The sequence below is a fragment of the Danio aesculapii genome, chromosome 11 (genome assembly GCF_903798145.1).
Source record: "Danio aesculapii chromosome 11, fDanAes4.1, whole genome shotgun sequence".
Classification (NCBI taxonomy): Eukaryota; Metazoa; Chordata; class Actinopteri; order Cypriniformes; family Danionidae; genus Danio; species Danio aesculapii.
The window spans coordinates 34,214,912-34,225,618 of record NC_079445.1 but is presented as its reverse complement, the minus strand read 5'-3'; the positions used below and the strand labels follow the sequence as shown (position 1 = coordinate 34,225,618).

Below are 10,707 nucleotides of genomic sequence, written 5' to 3'. Positions count from 1 at the left end.
TATAACTTGATTTTACACAAAAAAAGTATAAGTAATAAATATTTTGTGATCAGTTCTCTGTCTGCTTTTTTGTTTCATGGTTATAACAGGACCCCACTCGACTTCACTATGACCCCGCCGAGCTGAAACTATTTGAGAACATTGAATGTGAGTGGCCAGTGTTTTGGACTTATCTAATACTCGATGGCATCTTCAATGAAGATCATGAACAGGTATGAAAATAATATCTTGTATACTCTGAAAGCATCTACAGTACATCTAAGGGGAAAAAATTATGGGATAGTTCACCCAAATAATGCAAATTGGAGTGTATAACTGTAGTAAATTTTGGGGTGAACTATCTTTTATCTCCAGATAGAGGCAGTGTGTAGCAATGATTGATGGCTGTGCTGTTCCTCATAGGTGGAGGAATACAGAGAGGCTCTGGATGGAGTTTTGATCAGGGGCAAACATGGTATCCGTCTGGTGCCTGAACTCTACGCTGTACCTTCTGATAAAGTGAGTTTAACTTTTTAAACTAGCACATAAACTCCTTTTATGTTTAATTACATGCGATGGTATTGCAGTAGATTATTGTATAATGAAATGAGCAATATAGAAATAAAGTTCTGATTTGAAGGAGTGACATGAAAAAAGGACTGAATGTTTAGAGTCTGATCAGTGACTGTGACATAAAGCATCCCGGTTAAACGCTGCCATGTTTTGCTCCTCTGTGTGTTTGTTTGCGGTTCAGGTTGAGGAGGAGTACAGGAACCCTCATTCGGTGGAGCGTGTGGCTTTTGGGCAGCTTCCACACATGTGGGGTCAGTCTCTGTATATTCTGGGCAGTCTCCTGACAGAGGTAATGAAGCATCATGTTTTTGTTGATTAAGTGCAAATGTGAAATATCAAAAACGACGACTTCTCCAGTCTTACGCTTTGTTGATAATGCATTTTTTTATAGGACATGTTTCATTGGACATCTTTTATTTTCATTTAGGGATTTCTGGCCCCTGGAGAGATAGATCCACTTAATAGGCGGTTTTCTAAAGAATTCAAGCCTGATGTTGTTGTGCAAGGTTTGTGTTGTATTATATTTGTATTACATTTATATTATACACTCACCGGCCTCATTATTAGGTACACCTGTCCAACTACTTGTTAATACAAATTTCTAATCAGCCAATCACATGGGAGCAACTCAATGCATTTAGGTAGACATTTATGTAGACATGGTCAAGAATATCTGCTGCAGTTCAAACTGAGCATCAGAATGGGGAAGAAAGGTGATTTAAGTGACTTTTAACGTGGCATGGTTGTTGGTGCCAGAAAGGCTGGTCTGAGTATTTCAGAAACTGCTGATCTACTGGGATTTTCACACACAACCATCTCTAGGGTTTACAAAGAATGGTCCGAAAAAGAGAAAATATCCAGTGAGCGGCAGTTCTGGGGGTGCAAATGCCTTGTTGATGTCAGAGGTCAGAGGAGAATTGCCAGACTGGTTTGAGCTGATAGAAAGGCAACAGTAACTCAAATAACCACTCGTTACAACCGAGGTATGCATCTCTGAACACACAACATGTCGAACCTTGAGGCGGATGGGCCACAGCAGCAGAAGACCACACCGGGTGCCACTCCTGTCAGCTAAGAACAGGAAACTGAGGCTACAATTCGCCCAGGCTCACCAAAATTAGACAATAGAAGATTGGAAAAACGTTGCCTGGTCTGATGAGTCTCGATTTCTGCTGCGACATTCGAATGGTAGAGTCAGAATTTGGCTTCAACAACATGAAAGCATGGATCCATCCTGCCTTGTATCTATGGTTCAGGCTGGTGGTGTAATGGTGTGGGGGATATTTTTTTGGCACACTTTGGGCCCTATAGTACCAATTGAGCATCGTGTCAACGATGAAAAAAATATATATAGTTTGTTGTCAAGGATCATTTCTGTTATCACCTTTTGGACTCTTAATTCCAGGGAAAATTATATTGCAGATTTGTATTTATTTTTTATTATTATTTATTATTATTATTTTTTACATTTTCAAGCTCAAGCACTTAATTACAATGTAATTTCATTAATTGTTTTACAATAAACTAGCAAAGCAGAAACAAAGTGTATAACAGTAAAGTACAAATGTTGCTCACATACAAATACAATTATGAAATAATGAAATTATAAATTAACTCATACAATTTAACCTATACAACATTATGGTTGCAACATAGGCTCATTCTGAAAATGTAGCCCTATATACATTTCTGGAGATGACTAATTATGTAGCCAGAGGTACGTATGGCTGCATTTTGTCTTTAAAATGAACGCCAGCTGACCACTTACCTCCGTGTGGTCAGGTTTTGAAAACACTATTGGTTGGGTTTAGGAAAGGAGGAATGTGGGTCAGAAGATCGATCGGTCAGTTAGTGAGTCAGTCAGTCAGTCGACAGCGGCCTCTGGTGGATTTACACGAGAACAGCAGGCCAATGGCACTCGCAAGAGAAATTTGAGATCTGAAAAAGCGTACACAGCGGCCTTTGGTAGATTTGCAAGAACAAAAACTGCAAACAACATAGCTCCTGGGACATATTAGGCGCTCTCCAGTAATATACAGTTGAAGTCAGAATTATTAGCCCCCTGTTTATTTTTTTCCCCAATTTCTGTTTAACGGAGAGATGATTTTTTTCAACACATTTCTAAACATAAGAGTTTTAATTACTTATTTCTAATAACTGATTTATTTTATCTTTGCCGTGATGACAGTAAATAATATTTGACTAGATATTTTTCAAGACACTTCTATACAGCTTAAAGTGACATTTAAAGGCTTAACTAGGTTAATTATGTTAACTAGGCAGGTTAGGGTAATTAGGCTAGTTATTGTATAATGATGGTTTGTTCTGTAGACTATCGAAAAAAATTAGCTTAAAGGGGCTAATAATTTTGACCTCAAAATGGTTTTTAAAAAAAATAAAAACTGCTTTTATTCTAGCCGAAATAAAACAAATAAGACTTTCTCCAGTAGAAGAAATATTATCAGACATACTGTGAAAATTTCTTGCTATGTTAAACATCATTTGGGAAATATTTAAAAAAGAAAAAAGAATTGAAGGGGGGCGAATAATTCTGACTTCAACTGTATATAGGGATACATTTTCAGAATGAGCCTGGGTTGCATTTATTTATTATCTAACAGATTGTTTTCTAACATATCAAACTCATACAGTATTTGAGCCAGACAAACATCACAGAATTCACCATATTTGATTCATTTTCTCAATAAAAATGTGGATCCACTTGGAGGGGAGGCAAATGTATGCAAATCTATCACAATGTTGAAACGACCCAGCTGGTTGCTTTGCTCTGAAGTCCATTTAAGGTTCATTACTTGAAACTCAATTTTGAATTGAATCTTGCCACTATAATTTGCTGCACAGAGAAAGCTGATCTTTTGCCAGCAGCTGTATTTGCTCTGTTTAGTGAGTGTAGTGGCTGAGTCAGTGCAGATCCAGCAGCTGCTGAGGGATCATGGGATTGAGGTTCAGACCGTCTCTGATGTATCGCCCATCCGGGTCATGCCAGCTCGCATCCTGAGCCACATTTATGTGAAACTGGGTGAGTGTTTAGATCCAGATGGCGTCAATGAGGATATCTGTGAAATTTAGACTCAATTTCCTTTCTCCTTTCCACAGGAAACTGTAAAAAACTGAATCTGAGTGGACGACCGTACAGGCACATTGGCGTCCTGGGAACTTCAAAGTTTTATGAGATCAGAAATGGCACTTACACATTCACTCCACAGGTAAGTGAAATTTCTGCCATGAAATTTCTGCCTGTGCACAGTGACTAGTGTTTTTCCCATACTGATAAACTTCCGGTGACCTGTTATTGTGAGTTTGTTTCCATTTTATATGGTTCCTTTTACAGCATCGATGTTGCAATGTAATTAAAATACATTCAGTTAAATAAACTTTGGCATTCATTTAGTTGCTCAAGTGTAAAACGAGACAAAAAGCTGTTTACTCGGGCGCGCCTGTCAGAATCAGCAGACTAGTGTAGAAGCTCCATTGAATACACTGGGGTAAAATAAATGCTCATATTATAGAGACACGATGGAGAAAAATGTAATTTACTGCAGTGCTTCTTGTACAATCTGAGACCCATTTTATATCGGATATCATTCAGCCAGTGGAGATCGCTGATTTTTAAAGAAAACAGACCTTAAACGCGCCGATTTTGCATTGACATAGACTTCATCGGAAACGATTAACCCAGGTTACTGGCAAATTAAAAGTCCTATTAGCATGCTTTGGCATATACCCTATTTGCCACCCTTCAGAGAAAGACTGAAAATACGGGAAAATACTTTTACGGGATGATAGCGGAATAGAACTGTAAAATACAGGACGGTTGACAGGTATGTTTAACCTATTTGAACAAGTGTAAACAAGATATATTTTTCTCATAGTTCATTGACCAGCATCACTTCTACTTGGCTCTGGATAACCAGATGATTGTTGAGATGTTGCGGACAGAACTTGCTTACCTCTCGTCCTGCTGGCGAATGACAGGAAGACCAACCCTCACATTCCCTATTACACAGAGCATGCTGGGTAAAACCTCTTATGTATATCCGTTAAAACATACCATATTGTGGCAGAAAGTATTATTAACCTTATTTCTATTATGGGCCCAGTTGAAGATGGGGACAGTATTGACCCCTGCATCCTCTCCACATTGCGGAAGCTTCAGGATGGCTACTTTGGTGGTGCAAGGTGAGACAAATGATTGTGTCAATAATAATTAAAAAGAGACAGACATTGTGTTTTCATAATTCATATATGCTTTCTGCTTTTTAGGGTGCAGATGGCAAACCTGTCTTCGTTCCTCACCACCTCCTTCCACACACAGCTCAGCTTTTTGGATGGCGACTCTGAAGAGGATCTGCTGGAGGAGGAGGAAGAGGAAGATGAAGAGAGTTTTGGGCCCTCCGGTACTGTATCTCTACCTTATCTAACTCGCACACAGCTGCTTTGTCCACCTGAAAAATATGAATATGTACAGTTGAAGGCAAAATTATTTGCACCTCTGTGCTTTTTTTTAAATATATATATTTCCCAAGTGATGTTTAACGGAGTAAGGAAATTTTCAGTCTTTCCTACAATATATTTATTTCTTCTGGGGAAAGTCTGATTTCTGTTTTTACATTTTAAAAATAATAATTTTAAGGTTAAATATTTAAAGAATTCTTAAGGGTAAATTATTGAGAAAAAAATCAAAATTTCATTCATATATTAGCAGTCTTGTATAGAAGCCTGTTCCCGCCACTGAATAAAAAAAAAACTTAAAAATAAACACATGTATGTGAAAATGTATAAAGTCAGAATTCTGAGTTATAAAGTCAGAATTACTAGTTATTAAGTCAGAATTCCGAGTTACAAAGTCAGAATTTTGAGTTATAAAGTCAGAATTCCGAGTTATTAAGTCAGCATTCTGAGTTTTTAAGTCAGAATTCTGAGTTATAACGTTAGAATTCTGAGTTATAAAGTTGCAATTCTAAGTTATAAAGTCAGAATTCTGAGTTATAAAGTCGCAATTCTAAGTTATAAAGTCAGAGTTTTGAGTTATAGAGTCAGAATTCCGAGTTATTAAGTCATAATTGCGAGTTATTAAGTCAGAATTCTGAGTTACAAAGTCAGAATTCTGAGTTATAAAGTCAGAATTACGAGTTATTAAGTCAGCATTCAGAGTTTTTAAGTCAGAATTCTGAGTTATAACGTCAGAATTCTGAGTTATAAAGTTGCAATTCTAAGTTATAAAGTCAGAATTCTGAGTTATAAAGTCAGAATTCCGAGTTAAAGTCGCTGTTCTGAGTTATTGTGTCAGAATTCTGAATTCTCCATAGACTGTAAAATATATGGACGGAGTATCCGTGACGTCACCCATAGGTTTCTGAAGAGCGCAAAAGAAGCCACAAGTAGGCGCGGCCAACCGTCGCCATTTTGTTCGCGCGTCATCGCACCCACGGCGGGATACCAAACAAGGGCAAAGAGGCGGAGAGTGGGCGGAGCTACAGACACCTGCTGGCACTTTGCTTAGACCTGGCAGACAGACTTTACTTTGGGAGAAACGCTTGATACTTTATTACCTGCGACTCGTTTGTGTTCTGACCACATGTGCTTGGCTGTACACTATGTCAATAAAGTGTTTAGACTTTCAAAAACACTGTAGTAATACATTGAGCCACTAAACATTGCTCTTATGACGTTTTTCTACAGGAGGAAAACGCGAATTACTTCCAAACACTTCAGATATGTGTGTGTGTTAGTAAATGCAAGACTATTGATAAAATCCAGCACAACACAGTATGATAACGCTTCAGATGACTGTTCTAGAGCCTACAGCTAATCAATCTGTCACATTCTGGAGTGCTTTACGGGTCTAAAGAAAAATATAAATGATAAATGATCTTGAATAAAACAAATACATTTATAGAGATGGTATACAAGTATATAACTTTACTCACATGGGAAACGGAGGCCACGTAAACGGTTTGTGAGCACAATTAAGTGCACACAGCATCCCATATCATCTGATAATTGTAAGAAATATGTCCAAAAGGCAGCTGACTGTGTAAAGCCACATAAAACAAAACAAAAATACGATGAATATGCCGAGATCAGTGGCTAATCTGCCGGATTCAGCTGAGGTGAAGTGACGGCGACCAGCGAGACCTAGCTGTCACTCAAGTGGCCACGCCCTTAATTATGCAAACTTAAAATAACCTAATATAAAGGAAATGAATGAGTTATAAAAAAAATTCACCCCCCTCACAGTTGTCATGGAGGGTAATAATAGCTATATGAACCAAAATCGTTCTTTGTACCAGGCTGTAAACACCTTTTTTTCTGCTGTAAAGTTGACCATTCTAACAGTGGGCTCAATTACAACTTGCTCTATTATGGAGCCAGGACTAGCGGAATTTTGATGAATTGCAGTTTCTGTTACTTCCGTATTGGCTTCCCGAGGGAGAGCGGGAGGTTGCCGCTTGGAATTCTCAGAATTATTACTCTTATTATTATTATTATTAATTTTAGCATTTATTTATTTTTTGTATTTTAAAATAGCCTGTTAATTATTTATCCTTTCTATTTAAAATACATCTAGTCTTTCTCTTTGATCTTGTTGTTAGGCTAGTCAAGACATGTACAAGAGATTCGAATAGTTTTCCATGTAAACAAAGCTAAAAAATGGTGCTTTGTTTTTCCAGCAGGAGGATCAGGAGACATGTTTGACCAGTACCTCACAGATTTACTGCACAGCACTACCACAAAATGCCATCTACCTCCCATCCAAAGAGGGCAGCACCACGTTTTCAGTGCTGAACACACCACCAGAGACATACTGTCCTTCATGGCCCAAGTTCAAGGCCACAACATGCCTAGTAAGCAGTAAGATTGATCATTTCATGGTTTCTAATACAAAGCATCAAGTGAGCTCAATCTTTTTTTTTGTGTTTTTCAGAGCCGTCCATGTATTTGCCTGTCGCCCCCATCATGAGCAAACACAGGAAGTCTCTGAACCTGCTAGATGTTCCTCAACATAATGCTTCTCATCACACAAAGGCAAGTCCAAACAAATATCCAATAGTATCTGGATGCAACCTTGATGATGCAAGCTGAGACTGCATATCTCAGTGATGCAATGCACTGAATGGAGCTACTGACGTCACTGTGAGGGGTAGGGTTAAGGATGGGGTTAGGTGAGCACATTAAAAGCATTGGATGCAGCTCAGATTGCACTGCATCAGGTCTGCATCCAGACCCCTCTCCAAATACCTACTTTTTTCTTATAAGCACCATGATATTTAGTGTGAATTATAGGAGTAATTTCCATTGAACTGTAAACGATCAGTGAAGTGTTTTAATAACCAAGTACAATGAGCTGTCATTAATCTTCCACCAGTTCAGTCATCTAATATTGAAAGGCAGCTTATTAGAATTAATAAAATACTTTCAGCAGACCAAGAATAATGACAAAAACTCAAAACAAGTCTTTCCACAGCAATATTAACGGTATTTTGAATATTTACTGTATTATAGGAGTGCAAAGATACAAATAATCTGGGGAAACAAGACTCAGTGAGCTCAAATGGTTTGGTTGTCACATTAAAACACATTATTATTTAATCTGTTGTTATTTTTATTTTCTATAATGGATAAATATAAAGCACAAGACCATGCATAGATCTGTATTTTGAATATTGTATCATATGTGATTTTTGTACTGTTTATTTATTTTTATGGAAGTTCCTTAAACCCTAATGCAACTTAAATGTAAAAAGGGATTAAGTTGTTAACACAGAATAAGGCCTGACAGGCTTATCGGCAGCCTGACATGAAATGGAGCACTGTTGTATACTACTGAAGGGATTTTTCTGTGAAAATAAACGCCTGGATGTACTTTATCCTATTTATTACATGGCTACTTTCCACAAAACGTCAAAACTAGACACAAAACATTGTTCTGAGCCTTAATAGTTTATTAATTCTTGAATTAAATGTGAGGCTGACAAAAATGAAAATGGCTGAATAGAGCATACATTAACCCTACATTTGATTCAATCACAAGATGGCGCCAAACAGTCAAAAACAGCAGCGAAACAGAATCTTAAACATATAAATATAGATGTATGTATATGATGGGAACGTATTCACTGAGAGTCAAGATGATTCAAAATACCCGGATAACACACATTATTTCGGAATCTGTCTTTATTTTTTATAATGGATACATATAAAGCACAAAACCACTCGTAGATCTTACTCTATTTCTGGATCTTTATTTGGATTATTGTATCATATGTGTGTATTGTATCTTATATGCGTATGATATATTATTTTTTAATGGAAGGTCCGAAAATACAAATTTAACTAAAGTGTAAATAAGGGATTAAGTTGTTAACAAAGAATAAGGCCTGACAGGCTTATCGGCAGCCCGACATGAAATGGAGCACTGTTGTATATGACTGAAGGGATTTTTCTGATAAAATAAACGCCTGGGTGTACTTTATCCTATTTATTACATGGCTACTTTCCACAAAACATCAAAATTAGACACAAAACATTGTTCTGAGCCTTAAAAGTTTATTAGTGCTTCAATTAAATGCTGGCAGAAATGAAAATGGCTGAATAGAGCATACATTAACCCTACATTTGATTCAATCACAAGATGGCGCCAAACAGTCAAAAACATCAGCGAAACAGAATCTTAAACATATAAATATAGATGTATGTATATGATGGGAACGTATTCACTGAGAGTCAAGATGATTCAAAATACCCAGATAACACACATTATTTCGGAATCTGTCTTTATTTTTTATAATGGATACATATAAAGCACAAAACCGCTCATAGATCTCTATTTCTGGATCTTTATTTGGATTATTGTATCATATGTGTGTATTGTAACTTATACGCGTATGATATATTATTTTTTAATGGAAGTTCCTAAAACCCAAATGCAACTCAAGTGTAAATAAGGGATTAAGTTGCTAACTGTCACGGATTGGTCAGGCTCTCACGATCCCCACTCACGAAGATCACCATCACCTGACTTCTAATGAGCACACAGCTGCATCACATTCACGAGCACCAGATAAAAGCACAGCACTCCAGTCGCTCATTGTCCGGGCTCGTCTCGACGAAAGCGGACAACTGAGCGACCACTCAGCGTAGTCATCCTCAGCTAAACAAACGATTTACTTACCTGTTCTCTTTGTATTCCTCCCTAGTCTTCCTGGTCCTCCCGTATCGTCCTGTCTTCCAGTCCTTCCAAGTCTGTGTCATCCTCTGTCAGCTGTATCTGGTGTGTGCTGTCCATCCTCGTGTATTCCTGTTACCCAGCCACGGAGGAGAAGACCCCAACATCATTCCTGATCCTCCTGGCTATCCTTCATGTGCTCCTTGTTGTCATTCAATAAACACCCTAACGTTTCCTTACCTCTGTCTCCTGTCCGCTTCATAACAGAAGCCCGGACCTTTAACGACGACAACATGAGCACCCCCGATCACTTTCAAGAGCTGGTGGACCAGTTGAAGCGGATTCTACAGCCACCAGCTCCACTTTCCAACGCACCACCAGCACCGAGCACTTCCGCCTCCACAGTTTCTTCTTCGGCCCTTCCTTCCAGTCCCATGGCCCGACCAGCGCCCTACTCAGGCGGAGCGGGGGAGTGCAATGGTTTTCTGTTACAATGTTCCCTCATATTCGAAATGCAACCTTCTCTATATCCCACAGATAAGTCAAAGATCGCCTACATCGTATCTCTACTCTCTGGACCTGCACTTAAATGGGCTGAGACGATCTGGAACCAAGCCGGGCCGGTCATGAATTCCATCACTACCTTCACGGAGTATTTCAAAGAGGTGTTTGGACGTACTGATGGGGAAGTAGCCGCTGGAGAGCAGCTGTATCATCTAAAGCAAGGTACTCTATCTACACAGGAATATGCTCTCCGGTTTCGCACTCTAGCAGCTGCAAGTGGATGGAATGAGAGATCGTTGTTGACCACGTACCGGCTCGGCTTGGAACCCACTCTCCGAATCCAACTGGCCACATTAGATGATACAATGGGTCTGGAGAGATTCATCCAACATTCTCTCCGATGTTCCGATCGTCTTCGTTCCTATCAACAGGACACCATCACCCCCTCGTCTGCACTCCTC

General features: G+C 38.7%; 1 protein-coding gene across 1 annotated transcript in view; it reads left to right on the top strand.

Annotated features, from left to right (window-relative positions):
- Positions 1–10,707, top strand: part of phka2 (phosphorylase kinase, alpha 2 (liver)) — a 43,273-nt gene that overhangs the window by 15,620 nt on the left and 16,946 nt on the right. The window contains exons 10-20 of the mRNA XM_056467732.1: positions 90–212; positions 403–498; positions 734–841; positions 980–1,058; positions 3,458–3,592; positions 3,670–3,779; positions 4,446–4,590; positions 4,674–4,752; positions 4,837–4,970; positions 7,248–7,421; positions 7,502–7,602. Coding sequence (XP_056323707.1) covers positions 90–212; positions 403–498; positions 734–841; positions 980–1,058; positions 3,458–3,592; positions 3,670–3,779; positions 4,446–4,590; positions 4,674–4,752; positions 4,837–4,970; positions 7,248–7,421; positions 7,502–7,602 — 1,284 coding nt within the window. The remainder of the gene's footprint in view (positions 1–89; positions 213–402; positions 499–733; positions 842–979; positions 1,059–3,457; positions 3,593–3,669; positions 3,780–4,445; positions 4,591–4,673; positions 4,753–4,836; positions 4,971–7,247; positions 7,422–7,501; positions 7,603–10,707) is intronic.